Source organism: Apis cerana, linkage group LG6 (genome assembly GCF_029169275.1).
Source record: "Apis cerana isolate GH-2021 linkage group LG6, AcerK_1.0, whole genome shotgun sequence".
NCBI lineage: Eukaryota > Metazoa > Arthropoda > Insecta > Hymenoptera > Apidae > Apis > Apis cerana.
The window spans coordinates 6,708,943-6,733,482 of record NC_083857.1 but is presented as its reverse complement, the minus strand read 5'-3'; the positions used below and the strand labels follow the sequence as shown (position 1 = coordinate 6,733,482).

The 24,540-nt window shown below is 23.8% G+C and overlaps 4 protein-coding genes and 3 long non-coding RNA genes across 8 annotated transcripts; 3 read left to right on the top strand and 4 right to left on the bottom strand.

The window, feature by feature from the left end:
* The first annotated feature begins 30 nt into the window (after nucleotides 1-30).
* On the top strand, nucleotides 31-7,300 carry LOC107994637 (uncharacterized). The gene is made up of 4 exons (XR_009830069.1): nucleotides 31-381; nucleotides 801-4,798; nucleotides 5,163-5,840; nucleotides 6,462-7,300. It is a non-coding gene; the product is annotated as an uncharacterized LOC107994637 (long non-coding RNA).
* A 947-nt stretch (nucleotides 7,301-8,247) lies between these two features.
* LOC133666234 (uncharacterized) lies at nucleotides 8,248-9,058 on the bottom strand. Its single transcript, XR_009830076.1, has 2 exons — nucleotides 8,926-9,058; nucleotides 8,248-8,773 (listed from the first exon to the last, which is right to left on the bottom strand). It is a non-coding gene; the product is annotated as an uncharacterized LOC133666234 (long non-coding RNA).
* Nucleotides 9,059-9,070: 12 nt separating this feature from the next.
* Nucleotides 9,071-10,884, top strand: LOC107994602 (uncharacterized). The gene is made up of 2 exons (XR_009830078.1): nucleotides 9,071-9,812; nucleotides 10,345-10,884. It is a non-coding gene; the product is annotated as an uncharacterized LOC107994602 (long non-coding RNA).
* Nucleotides 10,885-12,609: 1,725 nt separating this feature from the next.
* Nucleotides 12,610-16,966, top strand: LOC107994547 (DNA repair endonuclease XPF). Its single transcript, XM_028665068.2, has 17 exons — nucleotides 12,610-12,725; nucleotides 12,802-12,986; nucleotides 13,054-13,233; nucleotides 13,305-13,485; nucleotides 13,556-13,708; nucleotides 13,790-13,903; nucleotides 13,978-14,126; nucleotides 14,209-14,363; nucleotides 14,513-14,735; nucleotides 14,831-14,996; nucleotides 15,075-15,242; nucleotides 15,315-15,452; nucleotides 15,519-15,737; nucleotides 15,816-15,989; nucleotides 16,087-16,227; nucleotides 16,298-16,489; nucleotides 16,569-16,966. Exons 2-17 carry the CDS (start codon nucleotides 12,919-12,921, stop codon nucleotides 16,728-16,730), a joined length of 2,583 nt encoding a protein of 860 aa, XP_028520869.2. The 5' UTR covers nucleotides 12,610-12,725; nucleotides 12,802-12,918; the 3' UTR covers nucleotides 16,731-16,966.
* Nucleotides 16,775-19,433, bottom strand: LOC107994053 (uncharacterized). The gene is made up of 8 exons (XM_062076147.1): nucleotides 18,718-19,433; nucleotides 18,479-18,626; nucleotides 18,225-18,411; nucleotides 17,943-18,093; nucleotides 17,679-17,862; nucleotides 17,416-17,606; nucleotides 17,179-17,324; nucleotides 16,775-17,095 (listed from the first exon to the last, which is right to left on the bottom strand). Exons 1-8 carry the CDS (start codon nucleotides 18,751-18,753, stop codon nucleotides 16,975-16,977), a joined length of 1,164 nt encoding a protein of 387 aa, XP_061932131.1. The 5' UTR covers nucleotides 18,754-19,433; the 3' UTR covers nucleotides 16,775-16,974.
* Nucleotides 19,434-19,580: 147 nt separating this feature from the next.
* On the bottom strand, nucleotides 19,581-22,653 carry LOC107994295 (zinc finger protein 277). Of its 2 annotated transcripts, none has more exons than XM_017051131.3 (8): nucleotides 22,334-22,653; nucleotides 22,018-22,240; nucleotides 21,737-21,914; nucleotides 21,465-21,667; nucleotides 21,225-21,387; nucleotides 20,795-21,004; nucleotides 20,565-20,707; nucleotides 19,581-20,470 (listed from the first exon to the last, which is right to left on the bottom strand). In XM_017051131.3, exons 1-8 carry the CDS (start codon nucleotides 22,344-22,346, stop codon nucleotides 20,341-20,343), a joined length of 1,263 nt encoding a protein of 420 aa, XP_016906620.1. In that variant the 5' UTR covers nucleotides 22,347-22,653; the 3' UTR covers nucleotides 19,581-20,340. The 2 variants fall into 2 exon arrangements, with proteins under 2 accessions (XP_016906620.1, XP_016906629.1); XM_017051140.3 differs by having other exon boundaries at nucleotides 22,018-22,165; nucleotides 22,334-22,652.
* Nucleotides 22,654-23,083: 430 nt separating this feature from the next.
* Nucleotides 23,084-24,476, bottom strand: LOC107995893 (lethal(2)neighbour of Tid protein). Its single transcript, XM_017053626.3, has one exon. The coding sequence runs from the start codon at nucleotides 24,416-24,418 to the stop codon at nucleotides 23,108-23,110; it is 1,311 nt and encodes a 436-aa protein (XP_016909115.2). The 5' UTR covers nucleotides 24,419-24,476; the 3' UTR covers nucleotides 23,084-23,107.
* Nucleotides 24,477-24,540: the final 64 nt, after the last annotated feature.

The following is a 24,540-nucleotide window of genomic DNA, read 5'->3' as shown; positions in this document are numbered from 1 at the left end:
TTTATACTTTATCGAGAAATCGACAAATTTTACAATCGATTCACGCTTTCGTCAATTCGATTATTGCCAAACTTCACTCAAAACAGTGACGCGAGATGTCGTGTAGCTTTTTTCTCGAGAATCGATCAGAATCGATACAATTTCTTTTTAATCTCAGTCGAGCGATCGATATTAGAGAGAAGTTTTTACAAATGGCCGCTTAACAGAAAGTCGTAATTGTAACACGAAAAATTGTGAATGAATCGAAGAAATTTTGTTACTGTAATCTTCCAAAAAAGAAAATGATTGGTGTTTTAACAACTGTGCATCCAATCGAATGATCGTTCGTTTATTCTTCGTCGACGTTTTATTCGTGGAGCAACTTTAGTTGTAAATCGTAAAGTACGTATATACCAAAATCCATTTCGATACGAGTATGTACGTAGTACCATAGCAGCAAGTTGACCATTCGAAAGGAATGAGGATAGAAGGAACGGTTAGGCCAGGCCAGATATATTTAACCTCTTCGCTGCGCAGACCGTACGTAAGGAGCAACACTTGCTCTCCGCGATTTAAATAAATGCACGCGTTCCGAATACCAACCATTGTTTCACTCTGCAACACGACTTACTTATGAGAACTTTTATACGATTAAATGTTCCGTGTTCCTGTAATAAAATAAAACATTATCCCTTTCTTTAGAAATGTGTTTGACGTTGCTATTTTTGATTCGTAATACGTATCATCTATGGTATTATATAGAAATTGCATTATTAAATATTAAACAATTTTAAATTAAAATATGAATTTTTAATTTATAGGACGCAGCTTTTAACAAAAACCACAAAGTTTTGGAGAGTTATTTTTATTCACATAATTATTTATGAAAAATTTTCGAAAGATATATTCAAAAATATGCTTGAAAAAAAATTAAAACTTCGATACATCAATTAAACTGAGATGGTTTCGAATAGTACGGTGCACGTGTTTGTTCCGGAAGTAGACATTTCAAAAACTTTAAGATTATGAATATATGTAAAAAAAATATATTTCTTTTATATTATTAATTGATATATTTTTTTTAAATTATATTTTATCTTTAATTTTTTAAATTTTTTTAACAATAGAATTTACATATACGATTGAAATTAAAATCTTTATATTATAAAAATAATTCTATTTGACAAAATTAGTACTAATTTTTTAAAAAGTATACATTTTTAATAATTTAATATTTATTGAAAAAATAATATTAATTTATCATTAAATTATTTTTTTTTTTAAACAAACTCTTGAATATAATTTTTTATAGAAAAACTGAACATTGTATATGTAAAAATATCTTAATAAATTAGTTATATCATAAATTAACTTACCATATTAATTAATTTTTTAATTTTTAATCAATTTGCAAGATATATAACCGTGAATAATTCACGGTTACTTGATTTTGATAAAAATATTTTTACCTAATATTTTACATCGCTTATGTGACATCTGTTCAAACACAAAATTCACAACATTCTGAAAATGTTCGAATAAATCTTGTCTTTTCCCTAACCTATAAATGGATCCAATTTGATATAGACGAAACCAGCGTCGCGTCACTGTCAAATTTGAATGTAGTTATAGTGAGTCATTGACTTTAACAGCTGTACAATTTCTGATTCAGCAATTATATACGTTGTGAAATTTGATTCTTTACTAAACATTTAGCTATGTTTCCTTTTTCTTTCTTTTTTCAACGCAAAAATTGAGGTTAAGGTCATTTTTTTATTAATAGTCTTCTCATAAATATTTTTAATTTATCAAGTTTTATGAAATTTTTTTTGATTAATGTTAATTTGATTATATTATTATATTCAGATTTTGAATTTTTAGATTTTCCCGTTTAAAATGTGATTTTTCGAAGAATAAAAATAACCTATTTCTATACCTTAAAATATGTATTGTAAAAAATTTGTTTAATTATTGTGAAACTGAAGGTAGGAAATGATATTTCTGATTAATATCACTTGAAAGATGTTTATACAAAAATTCTTGCCTATATTAAATCAAGATCAAAGTTCAATTAATTCATTTAACAGATGCATAAATGAAAAAGAGACCCAAAGTTTCACGCCTTGATCCTGAATCTGAAATGAGCAAAAACTGAAATGATATACATATATCGAGCCATCGAGATACATAGACGGGGAGAAATCCCGATGATAAAAATAGACTCAAACAGCCGTGAGGACCCTTTCGTCGGGTCTAAGTGCGTAAGTGGCGTGTGGAGTGGTTGACCAGTTGGTCGGAAGTGCACACTACCCGCTCGATGGGACGTCAGCACGAATCGTGACGAAAGGATGTAACGTCGATTGAGGGAGAGAGAGAGGGAGGGAGAAAGCGCGCCAAAAGAGCGAGCCATAGAAAGAGAACGAGAAAGACAAGCTCTCGATATTGCATACAGACTAGGGAGGGCCAGAGAGAAGGGGGAGGTTTTCCTTTTTAAAAGAAACGGGACACGCCGTGATATAATCGTTGCGTCGAGAGAAGTCAAAGGCACGAAGCATGCACACGATCGTTTCGGGCTCCGGTTCAACTCGTGATTCCGGCTCTTCTTCCCTCCTTCTTCCATTGTACATCGCAATGAGGAAAGAACAAACGAAAGAGAAAGAGACGAAAGAGTCGATGAGCAGCCGCCGTTCCGTTCCTTACGAGTCGTGCCTCAACTTTCACTCTGATCTGTTACGCCTCGACAATATCCCGCTTCGTCCTCCCACCACTACTCAACCATGCATCTTTCCCTCCATTTACCATCGTGTCGATCCTGTTCTGATTCCCGTGTTGCGAGGGTACGAGGTAACGAGACGTATAAAACGCCATACGTACACCACCGATAAGCCAATAGGAGTCCTAACTGTCATTGACTCCACTATATGACGTCACATAGAAGCGATGCGCACCGATAGTGTAAGATGAAAAGGATGCGGACAAATAGATCGAAATGAAGTACGTATTGAAATATTTGGCAAGGATTTTTATCAGGCTGGTTGACGATTAACGAGAAACTGGGATAAATCATAGGAGATGGATTTCCGTACTGTGGTGGATTCATGCGAAAAAGAAACCCTCTTACAATTGACAATGATACACCGGTACTCGGAACTGATTTCACCGAAGCGGGAACAATGCCCCTCTTGTCTGCCTGCGGTTAAGTAGACGCCACGCCGTTTCAGAATTTTTGGCACGGTTCCTATACCTTTTCAATGACAAACACGGTTTTCTGCTATTTTCATTTCTCTTTTCTTCCTCTTTGTTATATCGAGCTTGATCTCCGTGAATGATTTCTTTTAAGTATAGGCCGACCCAGAAATGATACTATAGAATAATTATAAAAAAATTGGGTACAATTATCTAATGAATTGTATTCTTCTATATTATAAAACATAACAAAATAATTAATAAAAATGTCGATTGGAAAAATGATCTTTTCTTTTTTTTTTGTATTATGATCTAATCTTTAAAAATCTTTTAAATTATGAGATTCTTTAAGATTAATCATGATACAAAAAAAAGAAGAAAAAGAAATATGCAAATTTAGAAAAAAATTAATATTATCTCGAGATATTTTTCTATCGATTTCCATTTATACAAATTTCCAGCTGTTTCGCAGTTTATTATGATCTTAAGCATGCAAGGCGAGGCAGTAAATTTCACGATGAAGAAACAGAAACGCGTAGTAAGTGCAGGGAACGAAAGAAAAAATTATCGCTGTGAGCCAGTCCCAGCTCGGAGTTAAAAATATGGCCAATTAAAGACCCACACAAAGCTGAATGCAAGGGCCAACGTATTGTGGCTTGACAAATCCGAGATGGAACAGGCCCGTCGACTTTCCCCATTTGTTTCCTTCTGAATACGAAATATCTTTGTAATTTATTTCTCTTCATCTGCTCTTCTTTTTTTATTTCTTTAAAAGATTTATCAGATTACCCTTTGTATGAATTTAAAATATTTTCCATTTATATCAAAGATCCATTTATATATAATTTATATAAAAGAAATTAAAGATTAACATAAAAATTAATCTTCAATTAATAAAAATATATTCTACAATATTTTAATGATACTTTAATAATAATGAAATTGTTATCTCTTAAGTTAATAAAAGAAGAGTTATAGAAATTAAAAGTAAATGATAACTAAATGAAACAACTTTAAATAACTCTCTGATAACATTAACAAAGAATGTCAGTTATATATTTAAAATAAAAACAATAAAAAATCGATATGATTTTTATAGTATTATACTACAAAAATAATACTAAAATGATAAAAATAACAATAAATTAATTTAAAAATAAATCTTTTTATTCGCAGCATCCTTCTCTGAGCTAATTTCTTTATGTATACAAAGAGATGTGTCAGCTTTTTTTTCACGTTAATTTGAATATCGCCAGTATTTTCGTTTTTAACCCAAATAAATTATTCAAAGAGACGAATTTTTCTGACCTGTCCAGCGACTGATTCCTTTTTCATTCGAGCACCAGTTTTCGTTCATGTTCCGGTCCTCCGTGGGCATCTGCATATACGCACACAACAAAACATGTGGGACGATCGAGATTTAAGGCCGGTTTCGAAGATTTAAGATCTAGTCGCGTTGCGTTACGAACATAATTTATTTTTGCAAAGTGTTGCAGGACTTGACACGAACTGGTAGGAAGAAAAAAAGAAAAAGTACGCGGTTGAAAGTTGAAAAACAAGTCTGAGGAAGAAGATAAACTTCTTGATCAAAAAGAAGTCCTGCATTTTACATCGTTACTTCTCTGAATTCTTGGTAATATTTTAATTGAAGAATATTAAATGTAATTCAAGAATAAAAATGCACTTTGACTAAAATTAGCAAAATAGATATTAATATATATTCAAAATAATGTACAATAATGTACATTATTTTTAATATGATTATATTAAAAAGAAATATATGAAATATTTAGAAAAGAAGGGATGTAAATGATAAAAGGATTCGTTATACTGAAGTTTATTATTTTTTTTTATTTATTGCCAATTTGAAATTGAATAACTCTTAAATAAGAATTAAAATATTAAATTCAGGCTTAATATTTTCAGTACTTTATTAACTAACTACTAAATAAATATTTTTCATAACTTGTTATCTATATAAATAACATGATTTACAGGATTCCTTGTCTTCCTACTTTCTCTGCAGTTCAAAGGTGATGATAGTTGGTCATCCAACAAAGTATTGGCTATTAGATGATCGGAGAATGAATTATTTATAATATTTTAACCTAAAATATATCTTTAGCATTTTCTTATCTATATGATAAATAAATACAATAAATACAATAGATAAATACAATTGTGAAAAATACGAATACGATCGAAATTTATTATTTGGTGAAAAATTTTCGAAAGATTCAATAGGATCGTGCTCGAACATAAGAAAACTGATCGAAAAACAAGCCTATGGCGTTGGTCTGATTATGAATCCTGCAAGTTTTAAGGTTCAATCGATAACGAATCTAAATATTGGCTTTGTCTTTTATCAGCGTGCACAATCCTGAAAGTAGTAAAGTACCCGACCGATCGTAATTCTCCGTATATCTTATGTATACACAGGAAAAGTCATAAAACTGAGATGGCGGGAAATAAGGTCATCGGTGCAGTCACCCTTGCAAATCCTATGATTTAAAAAAAAAATGGAAATTTTAATAACAATATAATGATTAATATTCAATTAAATACTAGAAGAAAATTAATCTTTTAAGGGGAAAAAAAGACTTTTAAACTTAATTCCTACAAAATCCCTAAGATACAAGATATTTTAATGATATTGGAATTTCTAAATTTTAATGGTATGTATGAAAAATATTATAAAAAAGTTAAGAATTATCGGTTAAGATGAATTTTTAAATCTTTCATATCTTTGTGAAATCGATTATTTTTATCGTGAGAAATATCAAAGTAAAAATTGTTTCCATTTCAATTTATTGATAAAATCTCTTTATAGTACCGTGAACTAATAAATGAGATTTTATATATATTTTTTTGTGCTATTTAATTGGAAGATTAAATCTTTAAAATAGAAAAGAATTTATATGATATACATATGAGATGATTCATGATCAAAGCTGGTATTTAAATTTTTTGATAATCAAAATTAAAATAATCTCTTCTTATGATTTAATTTCAATAAACGATGGAAAAATGAGAATTATAAATTATATTAGGAAGAAAAAAAGGGAAGAAGAAAAAGAAATAATATTATATTTTATTGTATTAATATTCTATATTCTAATATTAGAAGGTTCGATTGTTTGCTCTTTTACTTATCAGCTTCAATAAATCTCCGCAGTTAATAACACCAATTATTCGTTTCTACCCCCGTGTAAAACGATGTAGAAATTTACCGATCCATCGAACGCGACGGATAAGATTAACGAGACCTGAAAATGCGTTCCGTATACGTGTTCTAGCCGAGAGATCGATTGTCGTACTGCGACACTAGTGTTGGAGAGTTGGCACAACTCGAGAGTTGCTGTTCATGGCTAGCCCTGAGATCAAACTCCGGACCACTATCGAGATCTTCCAAGATCCTTCTCGTTCGAGAGCAGTTTCATTAAATTTAGATCGCGTGTACCATTCGCGCTCTTCTAAATTACTCGCAATTAATATTCTTGTATACGACAACGTAAAAAAATGTGAAAATTAATTCTATTAAATCTCTTCACAAGAGTGAACGACGATATTTCATATCATTCGTCTTTTTATTAATAATAAAAATTTTTATTATTGTATTCTATTGTAAATATAATTTTTATTCTATTAAAATTAAGTTTAAAAAAAAAATAAAAAGAATATTATGAAAGTGAAAAAATTAAAGGGATAAATCGATATTCAAATAAATGTTAAGTAATAAAAATATTTCTACTCGAATTGCATTTAAATTCAAGATTGTCTCTGTCATTCTATCATTCTGTTCATTCATACAAATATATATATAATAAGTATTTTAAAATATAAATAGTTGCATAGCATTTTATCATTGTTTATTTCTTTCATTAAATAATTTAAAAAAGAATTTATGTACACTACTAAAATTTGTACTATTCAAACATTTTTATTTGTCGTAGTAAAATCGATGTTAACGTTCAAATAATTACAATAATGTTTTATTAAAATAAAATTGAAAAGGATATTTAAAATTACTCCAAGTATTCTCATTCAAGTGAAAACAATAGAAATTTATTAACATTTTCATTATTACATGAAATTTATTGTACTTTTGTTAAATAAAAACATTTGTTAAATAATTTTTTAAATTATTATTATAAATTTATCTTAATATTTATAATTATGTTTTTTATATTTATTTTTTATATTTATATCAATTTATCAATAGTAAAAACCTTATGAATTTTTCAAATAATTCATAAAGAAAATATATAATTATTCCATTACGTTTTTTAATTAAAAATTTAAGATTCGATAATTTATAATTATTTTTTTCTTTATTCTCTGCTATATTTTTAAATTTCTGCCGCGATCTGTTAAAAAAAAAGAACTAAATTACGATAAAATTCATTTTTTATCTAATGTACAATTGTGAGTATCACGAGACTAGATCGATTCTATATAAGACTCTATATGAATAAAATTATTGAAAATTGTTTTTTATTTTTTTAATTACATTTTAAAATAAATAAAATGCAATATAAAAAGATACACAAGATGAATTCAATCATATTCAATATAGTTATTTAGTTTACTAACTAATGAAAATTTTTTCCTGAAAATTCACTATAGCGAACATTTGCTCTTCCGAATAAAATTAGAGATAAACGAAGACATTAAATAATTGAATGTTTAATATTAAACATTGTCTAATATTAATGAAAACTTTTCATCAATTTTATAAAATTCTATAATTTTTATTACTTTATCATAAAAATATCTACAATTTTTAATACAATAGTTTTTTCTTCCTTATTATTTTATCTTTATTCTAAATTATCAATCAAGAAAAAGAAATATAAAAAAATAATATATTTTTTTTTATCGGAAATATTCCAATGTTTCATATTTAATTTATCAATAAAATCTCAATATTTTTATTGGTAACTAAAATTAAATATAATTTATAATTTTTTTCAAATTTCAAATTATCTCTTCTCCATATCTAAGTCAACGAAAAAAAATTTTTTTTATATAATTTTTGTCTATAGAAAATAGCATGAATAAAAAATAACATGAAAAAAATAACGGATAAAGAAACGGATATTTATTGCATTGGAGACACATTTGTATTCCAAAATACCATGCCAAGTATCTTATATTATATAATATAATTATATGATATAATTATGATATAATATAGTTTCACACTCTTTTGTTGCTAAAAGTACTACCAATATTATGCATACACGCAAACGTACTAAATGTATATCCATCTTTCAAATATATGTATAACAAAATTCACTTTCGGTAGTGTATATATAAAGTCACACACTTACATAGGAACAAAAACAAAATCATTACATTATTATTAAATACACATGTTAGTTTGAAATAGATATCTTTTTTTATAAGTCGTTTAGTTTGCATTTTATTCTTTTGTATAATATGATTTTTTTCCTCTATTTTCTATTAGTAAATTATGTAAAATTATTTAATATTTTTTCAGAGTTTATATTTTTAATAATTTTTTTTAATTATTTTTGTTATAAAACTGACTATTTTTATTATAATATTTATTATAATGAACTAGAAATATATAACAGAACAGAAACTGAAACAAAGAATATACGACATTATTTCATCTTGATATCACTTTTGTTAGTTTCGTTATGTTATTTTCACGACAAATATGCGAAATCAAAAATATACTGTATCTTCGCGGTAAAAGTAGTACAGTATTTTTCAATCGAAATCCTAACCTACCTCGAATTCTCTTTTTTCCTCATCATTACGTCACTTTATCATATCCCGAAGCTATATACTTGCATACACGTGTGAAAACCTTGCCCAATGTTCGTTCTTTTTATTTTAAACGAATTCGTTGGCAATATCTAATTGAATTGAATTTTCTAAGCAAAATAAAATATTCTTTTATAAAGTAAAACAAAAGAAACGCGGGAGAGAACTATATACTCTTTTTAGCAAATAAGAAGTTATGACATTTCAAAATCGGTAAAAGAAACACAATATATTCGTATGTGATAAATTTTATAAAATAAAACACTTTTTACTTACCATGCAGAAGAACTTCACGTCGGCGTTACGCCCGCGCACGAAAACAATCTAGAGATGTACACCAAAAAATCCGTAAGCGTGTGTCCGTGATCCTGTTTATCAGGAAAGGTCTTTGAAACGAAACTTTGTCGTTTCTCTTTGTCTGGTTACCTTAGATATGGATAGATAACCGGAAAATAGAAAAACCTCACACGCGTAGTCCTGCGGTAGAGAATAAAAAAAGAATATTACACGATAAATCGAAGTCAAGTGCAATACACACACGAACAACCGCACGGCGCGCGGGTTCAGCGGCCGACTGAAAGGATGCAGTCGCCTTTGGTCCGCCATGGTCCGCTCACGGACCCCTGTGGCCCCTCGTGGTCCGGCCAACTCCCCACCATACAACGATACAGAGACAAAGCAGCTGCGCGCGCACCTACACATTTTTTGACCCTCCGCCATTCTCCCTTCCCTCTTGTCCCCACTCCAGCATGCTTAGGCTCGATTCACCGCGTACCTAAGTTTCTTTATTCGTACACACAGGCATACTGCCTAGTGATAGGGTTGATGCAGGAGGAATTTGTATTTTCAAGGTATTTGTTAACCAAATTTTATTTTTTGCGAAATTTAAATATATTATTAATAATATTTAGTAAGAATTTGAAACAGTTATAATATTCAATGTATGATAGATATAAATGACTATTACACATATAATTATCAAAATAGCTTTATTTGCTATTATATATATATATATATATATATATTTCTATATATATATATATATTTCTATATATATAATATATACATTTATTTATATATCTATTATATAATTATATTTATTTTATAAATTGACTTTTATATTACAAAATAACTTAAATATAATAATATGATTCTCAAGTGATTTATTAAGATATGAAGAATTCCTAAAATGTTATTATTATTATTATAAAATATTATTATTTATATTCATAATTGATCTTAAATCATCAAAGTATTGAAAATGGATCAAGAGGATATTGCTCTCATCGCTATATAATAAGGCGCCATACACATCACTACCCAGGAGTCCTTAGTCGACACTCTCACTCGCGTTACCTCACCCCCTCTTTTTCCTTCCTGCAGACTCGTCATAGGCCTGTTTACACCCTGTGAGAAAGAGAGACTATTACCGGTCTGGTAGCTTATATCGACGTAGGAAAAAGTATATACCGGCCGATCCTATTGCACTGGCAAAATTGAAGTAACCGCATTGTATTTCGACGGACCATTAGTAATAAAAAACATATATATGATAACAATCTTTTAATATCTTCTGATAACATATTACTTATGCAATAGAAAATGCATTTAAAATATGAATTTTTTCCATGAAAACTGTACAAATTATTTTACTTACTAAATAGTAACGAAACTAAGCATAAGATTATTATTTAATTTTTTGATTGATACAATAATAAATTATAAAATTTTATTCATTGTACAAATATTCATTATGTTATTATTACTATACTTTACAATTACTTTTACTAAAATAACATAAAAAATATATCAATAGTATATACTATATATATTTAAATGATAAATTATAAAAAAGAAGAATTTCATTAGAAAACACAATATATTTTCTTTCATTTAAATAAACGAATCATTTTTTTTTAAAAATTAATTAAAATTAATAATTTTTATTATAAAGTAATAATTATTAAACCTTATTTCCTAATATACCGGATATCATGTTTGATTACGTGTATTTTACGTGTATTACGTGTATTACGTGTACTTTTAATTCCTTATAAAATTATTTTAAAAAATTTGTAATTATTAATTTAATATATTAATTTAATATTGAATGTATTAATTACTGTTTTCTATATACATGATATAGAATTGCTAGATTTACTTAACTTTAACAAATTTTTAAATTTAAGAAAATTTTTTTTTATAGAATAATCTAAAGCTTTTAAAGTTATAAATATTATATTACATAAAAATTACGTTAATTTATTATTTAATTTTAAACAAAAATTCTTTTTTTATGTCTTATATTGTATATCAATGTTTGTTTTTAATTTTATATCTTATAAAAAATATAAAAAAATATATTATTAATATATAAAAATATTTGAAATTATTTTATTCAATATATAAAAACATTATATTTTTTTAAGAAAAAGAAAAATAATAAAAATAATGAAAAATATATATGACAATCAATATATGCATAGTTTAATTTAAGCAAATTTAAATAGCATATGTTGTTATTTAAATTTAAATAAAAAAAATTAAAAAATTCACTTACGTGAATATTTTAAGTGACATCTGTTAAACTTTATTTGATAAATGCAATTTTATGAAATTTTAATTACAAAATTGTATATATAACATAAATAAATTTTTTATTACTTATAAAATATTCTATAATTTATTTAGAAAGATATACATAATGTTATTTTTACAAAAAATATAAATATTTAAAAAAAATCATTTTGAAATATTTTAACCTCAAATATCTTTTACAGAACCAAAGGTATATAACATAAAATTTACAAAAGAAAATTAATTTAAAATATTTAAAATATAAATTATATAAATTATAATTTTTTTAATATAATTATGTGATTGATATATGATTATTGATATGATATATATTATGTGATTTTATAAAATCTAATTATAAATTATAACTTTATTAACTATTATTTTTAATTTTATACAAATATTATATGCGAAAAAGATTATTTAAATAAAATGTTCATGAAATTTTTACAGATTAATATAAAGTTTATAGTTATTACATGTTGATCATGTTAAAATTCATTATACTATGAGGAATATTTTTATTTTTCTTATTTTGGTAAGCATGTTTGTTTAATATATATATAATTTAGAATTCTTTAAAATAATAAATTTATTTTATTTTAGCAAATATCCTATGTATTATCACATGAAGATAAATTATTACATTATATAATTGATGAAGTTCCAGGAGGTTCATATAAATATTATAGTTTAGCTTATGAAGGTTTTATTAAAATAATATTAAAATCTGAGTAAGTAAACTATTAAAATAATATTAATTAATCATTTATATCTTGTATAAAATCTAATATACTATAAATAAAAAAAAGAAATATAATTTTTTATTGATGTAATTTTTAATTTTATTTTATACTTCATAGCATTGGAGATGCAGATTTATATGCTTCACAAACAATAACAAAACCAACTTATGAACCAGATCAATATTGTCTTCAATCTGCTACATGTGGAGAAGATACTATTCTTATTCCAGATAGGTATATTAAACATAAATTTGTATGAACAAATTAATCTACACATAAATCTTAATAACAATATTTTTTTTAAGTTTTAAAAGACCAGTTAGTATAGGAATTTATGGACATCCATCACATGAAAATAGTAAATATATTCTTTTAGTATATCAAACAATAGATACAGAAAACATATCATATAATAAAGATTCAGAAATTCATAATAATAAGGTACATATTAAAATATAGAAATATTAAAAACAATAATTTATATAACTTTTTGAAATAATTAATTTTATTATTTCAGGAACAAGAATCATCATTCTCTGCATACATTACTTGGTATTTGTTAGATTTACTTTTTCATATATTATTTTAATATATGTGTTTTGATATAATGATATAATAATTTCTTTAATTAATCATGTTGGAATACGAAAACCAAATATTTTTAGAAATACTTCATGAAGATGGCTTAGTTATTATAGCAAAGTAATTATTGTATTATTTATTTATTATACATATAAAATATATTTTATTTATATTTCTTATATTTTAGAGGACTTGGTATAGAAACAATATTTGCAAATATATTAAGAGCTTATATAGATCCTGGAAACTTAATTATAGTTTTAGGAACTACAAATCATGATGAACAATATTTTATTGATCTTTTAAAAAATTATGGACTAAAACAATTACCTCGTGTTGTAACTTCTGAATGTTCTTCTGATGAAAGGTATACAATATTTTCTGTTTGGATCAAAATTTTAATATAATTTTTATTTTATTATTTCTTAATATTTGTAGGGAAGTAATGTATCTGGAAGGTGGTGTATTATTTATGTCGGGTCCAATTCTTGTAGTAGATTTATTAAAAAAAAGAATTCCATTACATTTAGTTACTGGAATTCTTGTATATAGAGCACATAATATTTTAAATTCATATCAAGAAGCATTTGCTCTTCGTTTATATAGACAAAATAATAAAGTAAATATAAAAATAAAAATGAATTCTTATTACAAAAAATATTTCTTTTTAATTTCATAAATTCTTATAGACTGGTTTTATCAAAGCCTTCACTAATTCAGCATTGGCATTTACTGTTGGATTTATGCAAGTAGAACGAGTAATGAAAGCTTTGTTTGTTAAAAAATTATATTTATGGCCACGTTTTCATACCCTTATAAATAGTAGTTTAGAAAAACATAAGGTAATAATATTTCAAAAATTATTAATATTATAATATATTATAAATTATACTATAAAGAATTATGTCAACAAATTTTTTTAGCCTGATGTTATCGAACTACATGTAAAAATCACACCTAAAATGTTAAACATTCAAATTTCTTTACTTGATATAATGAATTATATTGTAAAAGAATTAAAAAGACTTAATAAATATGTGAGTATGTTTTATTAAAAATGTTCAATTAAAAAAAAAAAGGATAAAAATTCATTTACATCTTATTTTTATAGTTAGATTTAGATGATTTAAATGTTGAAAATGCAATAACAAAAAAGTTTCATAAACAATTACAATTGCAATTAGATCCTATTTGGCATCAACTTAGTTCTACTTCAAAGCAATTGTTATCTGATTTAAAAACATTACGTGCTCTTCTTACGTAAGTATTTCAGAAATCAAAAAGTAAATATAAATAATTTATTTATTTTTTACACAAAAAAATAAAAATATAATTTTTTAAGGTCTTTAACATATGAAGATAGTGTGTCATTTTATTCAATGTTAAATCGCTTACGTACTATGGAATATGCTATAAAAAATAGTGGTTGGTTAATGTTGGATTCTGTAGATGCTTTATTTAAAAATGCAAAAGAAAGAGTTTATAATGAAAAAAATGGTGAGTTCATTTGCATGAATTCTTGTTAAAAAAGATTTATGATTATAATACATACATATAATATATATTTATAATACATATATATATATATATTTATTTATGATACATATATTTGAAATTTTATAATGTAAAAATTGATTTTTATATAGAATTGAAGCCTGAAAGTACTCCAAAATGGATAGCACTAACAGAAGTATTACTTGAAATTCAGAATGATTATAAAAAAAAAAATAATTCTGAAAAAATCCTTATTTTGGTACATGATCGTAATATTTGTTATCAACTAAGGAACTACTTAACTATGGGTGCCAATGAATATTTACTTTATGAAGCAATGAAAAAACTTTCTCATAAAGAAATGCAAAACATAAGGTATATTAAAAATAAAATCTTTTATTCAAAAGAAATAAATATAAATATATGGAAAAACATTTTAATTCTTATAATTTTTTTTATTTTAAAAAAAGTGAAACAAGTGTAGAAAAAGAAAGTACATCTACATCTCTTGAAGATAATGAAGAACAAGATACTTATGTATTAACATTATCTCAAAAAGTTAAAGAGGAAAATCAATCTGATCCAGTAATTAAAGAAGAAATCAAACATCAAACTTTATTTGAAGAATGCTCACAAGTAAAATTTTATTATATATTATATTACTTTATTATATACACGAAATTAATGCAATTCAATATAAATTATTATTATTAGATTGCAGATTTAGATTTAACAAATATAAATGAAAATATGCCTATTATTTTGATACAATCTTTAAAAAAAAATGGTGATCCAATGGCATTGCAACGTGCTTTAATAGAACATATGCCAAGTAACATTATTATGTATGTAGCAGATCTGTCTGCTATACGACAAATTGAAGTATGTATAAAATTAAAAAAAATTATAATTATTAAGAATTTATATTTACATAAATTTATATTCTGTTAATAGGTTTATCAAAATAACAATCCATCAATAGATTTAAAGGTATATTTCTTAATTTATGGAGGCTCTGTGGAAGAACAAGAATACCTTACCTCGTTAAGGCGGGAAAAAGAAGCATTTCATGCATTAATTAATAGTAAAACTGTATGTGTACTATATTTCAAATGAATTCTCATATGAATTATATTATAATATTTTTTTTTATTTCAGACAATGGTTATTCCTGAAGATCAAGATGGAAAAACTGAAGATTGTTTAAGTCTTGCAATACAATCGGATATAGACAGTGAAGTGAATACACGTAAAGGTGGATTATCAAAAATATCTGAAGTTCCTAATACTATCATAGTTGATATGAGAGAATTTCGAAGTGAACTACCCGCTATACTATATACACGAGGCATGAAAATTGAACCAGTAACTTTACAAGTATAAAAAAAATTTAAATATTTAAACGATTTAAAGAATGTAGTCTTAACTACTTCAAATAACAATTAGATTTTTTAGGTGGGAGATTATATTTTATCGCCAGACATTTGCGTCGAGAGAAAAAGTGTCTCTGATTTAATTGGTTCTTTAAATAGTGGAAGATTGTATAATCAAGCTATTGCTATGACACGCTATTATAACAAACCAATGCTTCTAATAGAATTTGATCCAAATAAACCATTCTGTTTTCAAGTACATATATTTTTATACACCATAAAATGCTAATTATTAAAATTTTCTAATTTATTAAATAATTTTTATGAAATTCATTTAAAATTTTTAATTATAGGGTTATTACTATGCTAGCAAAGATGTTCAAAATATGTTCATTATTTCAAAACTTCAACTTTTGACTTTACATTTTCCTCGTTTAAAACTTGTATGGTCACCTGGCCCTCATGCAACAGCTCAATTATTCGAGGAATTAAAGGTAATAAAATAAAATTTAAAGATTTTAAATAATACATTAAATTTATTTTGCCTTAAATATAAATTTGTAGGGGGGAAAAGATCAACCAGATCCAATAAAAGCTGCACAAATTGGAGTTGAAGAAAATAAAGAAATACCAGTAGATAAATATAATTCTCGTATTCAAGATTTTGTTTCAAAATTACCTGGAGTTACTACTAAAAATTTACATTTAATACTAAGTAAAGGGCAATCATTAGATCATCTTAATAAACTTTCTAAAGTATGTCGTATAAATTCATAATTTAAATTTATTGAGAATGTAAATTAAAAATACAAAATAATATATTTTAATATTTTAGGAAGAATTTACTGAATTACTTGGAAATAAAAATGAAGCACAAATGTTATATAATGCATTTCATGAAAAAATTTCTCTATTTGAAGAAAAATCAAGTACAAATAGTAAAAAATCTGGATCTAAAGGTCGCGGAAAAAAATTATTTACTAAAATCAAACAGTAATATTTTAAACTAATATTTCATTATTATACATTTTTTATAAAATATTAGTTGTTTATTATATTTAAAATTTGCATGTACTGTGTATAATTATATAAAAAATATGATATAAAAAAATTACGTATAAATTTTTTAAAAAATAAAAAATTATTTTTTTGTATTAAAAATACAATTTTTAATTATATCTTTGAATTTCTATTTTAAATTTATTATAAATATAATAAATTTAAATAAAAATATTTGTTTTTTATTCTTGTATTTCGAAAGTTCTTATTAAACATAGTATAGCTTTATTTATTATTTTTTCTAATATTGTTATACAATTTTCTGAGACTAATATGTTAGTAACATGTTTTGCTTCAAATATCCTATAATCATAAAATATAAAAATATAGTTTAGAATAAAAATTGATATTTCTTAAAATAAATTATAAAAAATTAAATTACGTACTTCGTAATTTTTGAACTATGACATTCCAAAGAAATGATAGATTTTGCTTCAGCCTTTTTAATAGCCTTCAATGCTATGTCATGCGCAATTTTTAATATTTTATGTATTGTTTCCTGACTATTCAATGAAATATGTTGCAGGCAAAACTAAAATAAATTATAAATATATTTTATTATATAATAATAAATTTTGATTAAAATAAATTAAAATTTTAATATTTAATTAAAATTAATTTACTTCATTATATTCATAACGAAAAATATAAGCTAAAATAATTTTAGAAATTTCTGAAACAAATATTATTTTTTCCTGTTCTGTCATTGTTTCTGGTTGAAAATTCAATAATAAATCATGAAGCTTGACTTTTATTGTATCATATCTTGCCATATCAGTTAAATAAATTTTTTCATAAATATGCATATCCATCCCTATAAAAAATTATATAACATATATTAAATATTTATATTCATATGTATATAGAATTTTTTATCTATAAATACCTGGTTCATAATCAGTTGTAAGACAATAAAGGCCATTTAAATATCGTTCAGCTATCAAAAGTGATGCAGTATCACGAACATCTATCCTATCTACAATATTATCAAACCATGGTGTAATAGAATAATAATCAAACATATTGTCATTGATTACATATTCTCCTTCCATGCATACTGGTTGATGTTCCTAAAATAAAAGTTAAATTGGACTAAAATACAATGATATTAACATATTTATAAATTTACTGATTTTATAATAATACTAACAAGGAAAATCTTTGATTCTGTCTCCATTTTAATTTCATCACCAAAAATATATTCTCCACATTGTGAAATTATTATTTGTTCAATAGGACGTTCATAATATGTTGATATATTTTCTAATGTTTTTAAAGTTCCAATACCATCTATAAGTTGTCTTTGTACAAATCATAAATTATTTTACATTTACATTTTAATAAATATTATAAACATTAAATTATATTTTAATTATATTAGGAATATTTAAAATTAAATTTATAATACATATACATATAAATATATAATTACCCAAAAGCAACATAAAAATGATCCATCCAAGGATTTGATTTTAAACATACAATAAATTGTGATTCATTACAATGTTTTCCATTATTTGCCAATGAAAGAACTCCTCTGCGATCATGAGGAATACAATAAGATTCATCGGGTATTTTAACACTTTCTGTATTTTCATTAATTTCAGTATCTCCACATCCTAAAAAGCAATATTTAACAAATATTTAAACAAAGTAAAGAATAATTTAAATTAGATTTGATTATACCTCCACATTGAATCCATCCATTTTTTACTATACGATGTAAATGCATATTTATATAATAAGCATCTTTATAACATTCTTTCAATTCATCATATCCAGTACAAAGATTTAAAAAATGTTGACAAGTTAATGGTAACAAATCAGAATATAGCTAGAATGATATATTTAATACATTTATTTTGTAAGATTATTTTGTAATTTTCTATAAGATCAAATTATAGAAATTATACAGACTTTCTCACCATAAATAAGAATGAACCAATAGGTGAATTATTCATAGAAAACGTGAAATAAACATATTTCCTCTAAAGTTTAATATTATTATATTAGAATACAATTTATATCATTAAATTCAATCATACAAAATAAACAAATAAAATTCTTTATAATTAATAATGAGCAATTTACTTTAGATTTTTCCATAAATCGTTTACAGCATTCAATAGCAAGATTTTCATAATATTCTATTTCAAAAGGTAAACTAAAGATATAATCTTGACTTATATAATAAAAAAATTCTACTTCATTACCAAGATATTCGTCATTTATAAAAACAGCAACAGTATGTGTTAATGACCATATTTTACCTCCAATTTGCTAAAAATATGTACACATATATAAAATATAATTAAATTATTATAATATAATAAATATTTTTAATAGTAGTTTATTATTACTCTTTTTAATTTATGAATATATTCATGCCATTCTACTTGAAACATTTCTATAATTTGTGGTACAGAAAATTTAAATGATAAGTGTTGATATAATTTTTCTGCACATATTCGTGCCTTTTGAAAAGCAATAGTATTTATAATGCCTATTACTTTAATTTTAATACCATTATTAAAAGAGTTTAAAAAATATTTGTTTGATAATTTTTTTTTGTTTTCATACTGCATCATTATATGATTAAATTTTAATTTCTACTAAATAAATTATTTCAAATTAGAATAATTAAAATTAAATTGGTAAAAAATATAAAAATGAATATATTTAAATTATAATTTGAGTTTTCTCCTGTTATTGTATAATGAAATTATGTATATATTATAGTATTTCTTAACTGAAGTATGCAAAGTTAATATAAAAAAATGAAAAGCACATTTAAATTTAATGAAGAATTCATTTTTATTTATATTTACAATTCGAAACTTACAACAAAATTAATTTCGTATTAGAACTGAATTTTCATGAATATCTTCAGTGCTAGCGGAAAAATTAAAATATTTTAATGAGGAATTGTTATTATGGATTACAAATAGAATAAATGGACGTTCCTTAATTACTAGTTAATGTATGTATGTAAATTTAATATTTCTAATTATAAAAGTAACGTAAGTTTTCTCGAAGTTTTTACTAATATTATTATATTTTATTATTATTCCAAATGTTTGACAAATGCTAGATTAAATCTTTATAAAATATATAAACCAATCCAAACTTGATTTTGAAACTAATTTACAAGTACTTGAGACTATTCAGATTCTTTTAGATGATTAGTATTATCTATTTTAAAATTTTGATTATTCTAACATTTTATTCTAATATTTTAAAATGTTTGATAATCAAAATGAAACAAAAAATTGTTTTTCTTATAATGCTTATATTTTTCTTATAGTATTTTATTTACTTTTATTTTATATAATATATAGTTAATATTATAATATATATTATAATGTAAATGGAATTTTATATATCTACCAATATATTTATCAATATTTAGATATAAATAAGTATTAATTTTTTTTACAAAAGGATACTTCAAGATGTAATTCAATTAATGTTTACAATTATTACTAAATTCATCCTTTAATACAGATAACAAAATCTGTAATATTTTTTTATATTTTGGAAAGTTTTTATTACTTAGTTTTTATTACTGTTTCATATGTTGCTTCTGTAATATTTTCAAAATCATTTTCTTCATCGCTAGTACTACTTATGTCTAAATTATACAAAAAGGACTCATTCTCATGCATAGGAAAATAAAACCTGAAATTTTATATTATTAATATAAAAAGAACTTATTTAATGAATTATGATTTATATATTTATATTTTTTTATATTTTTATATAAAGTACTAACTCTGGTTGATCCCACGTTTTTGGAGAAGGTATTTTAAAATGATTTTCTTTTTTCATATGTTCTAAAATATTATCTACTTTCATTTCACAAAAAACACATTTTTGTAAATAAATTTGCCTTTTGATATAATTAACTACTTTCACCTAAGAATAATTTAAGAATAATTTAAGAATTTGAATTTTTTTTAACATTTTGTAATTATATATATATATATACATAATATATCATACTTTCTGATAAAATGTTAAATCTTTTGATGCAATTTCAAAATCAAAATCATGTTCTGTTTTCATGTGTGCAAGAATAAGATGAAAATGCTTATCACTGTGATTACAAAACAAACATGATATACCAATGTCTTCATCTTTCCAATCTGACCATGTATCTTCATCTTCATTTTCACTACTGTCATCTCCTACATTATTTTCTTTATAATTACTCTAAGTATAAAAAAAAAAAATTAAAATATTTATGCATTTTCTAGAAATTTACTATTAAAGAATTTATTAATTTGTTTTAATATATTTATAATATATATAATATAGCCGAATTACGTTGAATTCTGCATTGAAAAATCGATTTTAATCAAAATTGCGACTATATTAATATATTATATTATATTTTATATATATATATAATATAGGAATATATTTAAAATACTTGTTTAGATTTTAATGATTTTCCAGGTTCTAAATAATTATTTATATAAAATTTATCATATTCCTTATTATTAGGATTTATTCTTTTATGTAGTTTTTTTCGCATATGTTCTTTTAAAACTGTTCGATCTTTAAATAATTTTTCACAATATATACATATCAAACTGAAAAAAAAAAGTTTGGTATTATAGTTTATTTAATAAGATGAATATAATATATAAAATATATTTATATATCTCACTTATCAATAGTTGTTTGAATTTTATCCAAAAATTCATCTATAAGTACCAAATTATCTGGTTTACCAAGATATAAATTATGTTTTTGAGCTAAATGTTTTATATATGTAATACGTAATCCTGAAAATTCCATTCGACAAAAAATACAACCACGTTTAAAATTAGTATCTGTTCTTTCTCTTGTTTGTTCTGATAAAATCCATTCCTTAAAATTAAAATTAATATTTCATGATTATCTATAATAAAATTGACATAAAATATAGATGATTAATACCAATTTTGCTTGATGTATTTCATCTCTTAAAATTTTATCTTCTGATATACAATCAGAAAGTAAAAAATATCTTTCATTTTTGCTTGGTTTTCCATCTGGAGTGCAATCCATTAACATTGTTGTACAGAATTTAGTCAAAGGCTCTTCTTTAAATTTAACACCCCAATAATGTATATAGCTGAAAATCATTAAAATTTTTTATAAAAACTTAATTATTAACAAAAATTAAATATATTATTTTATATATAAATTAAATAATAATAATAATAATAAAATAAAACCTTTTCAGACTTGCAATATTCCAAACATCTGCTATTACAAGTCGATGTTTTTTAAATAAATGAGTCAAGAATTCTTTTTCATTTTTAGGAAGTATAAATTTTATATCACACAGAACACATTTTGTTTCATAAGGTTTATCATCAATCCCTATAAATTGAGACTTATATGCAGTGTAATTTTTATTAAAAATATTATTCGTAGACAATAAATCTTTATATTTCTCTATAATATAATATTATACAATTATTTGTAAATAATTTTCATATATGCCTAATTTTTTATAAAAGATGAAATATAAATATGTATAATTCATACCTTCAGTATTCATAATTATTTCAATTATAAAATGTAATAAAAAAATGTTTAAATATATAAATTTATGAAATTTGATTATTTCGAAAAGTATCTTTATAATAGGTTATAGGCATTGATTTAATATACAATCATAAAAATAGGAATTTTATTGTCTTTCATTAAAATTTTTAAATAAATTTAATATTTTCAGTGAATTAATTTCAAAGAAGTAATGAATATCATTATTTATTAATGAAAAATATTGTTTTTTTTTAAATTTATGTTTTTAAATCACGTCTTCATCGTTCTGTCAAAATGAAAAGTTTCTATTGAATAAAATTAGAACTTTATTTTTTGTTAGAGCATTAATTAAATAAGAAATAAATGCATCTATATTTTCATAATTTATTAAATATAAGATCTCATTTTTATATATAAAGATATATGAAGATAAATAGTTTAATTATAAAAATTGTAATATTTGATTAATCATATATATAATTTATAATAAGTACGTCTTTTTTTTCATTAATTAATATAATTAATATATTTATTAAAAAAAATTTTTATATTTTAATTCATATATATATATTATTATCGTTTTGCAATTAACAATAATATAGTGATTAAAATAATTCTTTAAATTAAGAATTACAATAATGAAATTTTAATAAAATAAAAACATTTTTTTTTTTTAAATTTAAGTTCAAAGTAAAAACTGTTTAATTTTTAAATTAAATCAATATTAGGAAAAATGAAAAAGAAAGTATATAAAAGTATATTATATCAAAAGCTTTATTTTCTTTTTTCATTAGTACATTTCTTATTCATAAAACCAAATAATAATATCAAATGACATATATGTAATGAAATACTGCTAAAAATGGTACTCGGATAAATATTCCAACATAATTCTATTATGCCCAAAATAGTTAATTTTATTACAGTCTTGTAATCTGTACACCATGCAATATATGGTAATGTATGATAATACCATATATAAAATTGATAATGCAATGATCTACTAAATGTCATACCAATAAAATTTGCAGCAAATATTGGAAAAATGAACAACTGACTCACTGTAGACATATCTATTTTTTCTTTCTTTTTTAGTTGAGATTTTAGGTTTTTCTCCATATACTTTAATTTTGCATAGGATTTCATATATTTTATCCATGTTGGTATACAATACATTAAAGTTAATATATGTAAGATTAACAATGATATATGAAAATATGGATGAATAAAAACATGTTCTGGTAAGAATCTCCAATTTACAGTCCATTTAAACTCAAAAATTCTTCCAAAATTAAAAGCACCTTTTATATATGCAAATGGATTATGAAAGAGAAAAGGAAAACCTAAAATTAATTGAATTAAGGCACATATAAATAAATGCATTATTGTTTTGATCATTCCTAAATTACATATATAAGCTATGAAAAGTGCTGGTGCAAATAACAAAATATTCATTTTTATAGACACAGCCATGCTGTAAAAAATACTACCTAAATACCATTGATCATCTAAAAATGCATTAAGACTAGCAAATAACAATATCATTGCAAATGGATCATTAAAAAGTCTTAAAACAAATATAGAATGAATTCTATAAGATGTACAACACATAATTATCAAAATATATGGAGGAACTTTTTTAGTTTTCGCGTAAATTCGGAAAACCAACATAAGTAGCACAATATAAAGAATTGCAAAGAAATATTGTGCTATTTTTATCTTTGTTCCATGATCCGTAATAAAGTATAATATAGAAAATATATAAACAAATCCTGCAGGATAGACTAATGGTCCTGTATCACCTTTCAATTTTGAATAATCCAATGTTCCATTCAAAAAGCCCTCAACTTCTTGCATATAAGCTTTCCAGTCGATTTCTGTATATGGTACTTTTTCGATAACTAATATATTCACAATAATTTCCAAAATAATAAATATTCTTCCGATCAAAAATAATTTTTTTGGATCTGTGAATAAGAAAATGAATTTTCGCCAATCTAAATAATTTTCGTACCAATTTTTAGTATTTTTCTTTGATATTTTAATTGAGTTGAGGTTAAATCGAAATTCTTTACGTGGCGCCATATTGCATACACATGTTTCTTTAGTTTCGTTTTTGCATGTATATATGTTTTTTATGTGTATATTCTCTATCGGTCAATCCCCCTTTTTATTTTTTAACAATCATATCAACCAATCACAAAGCA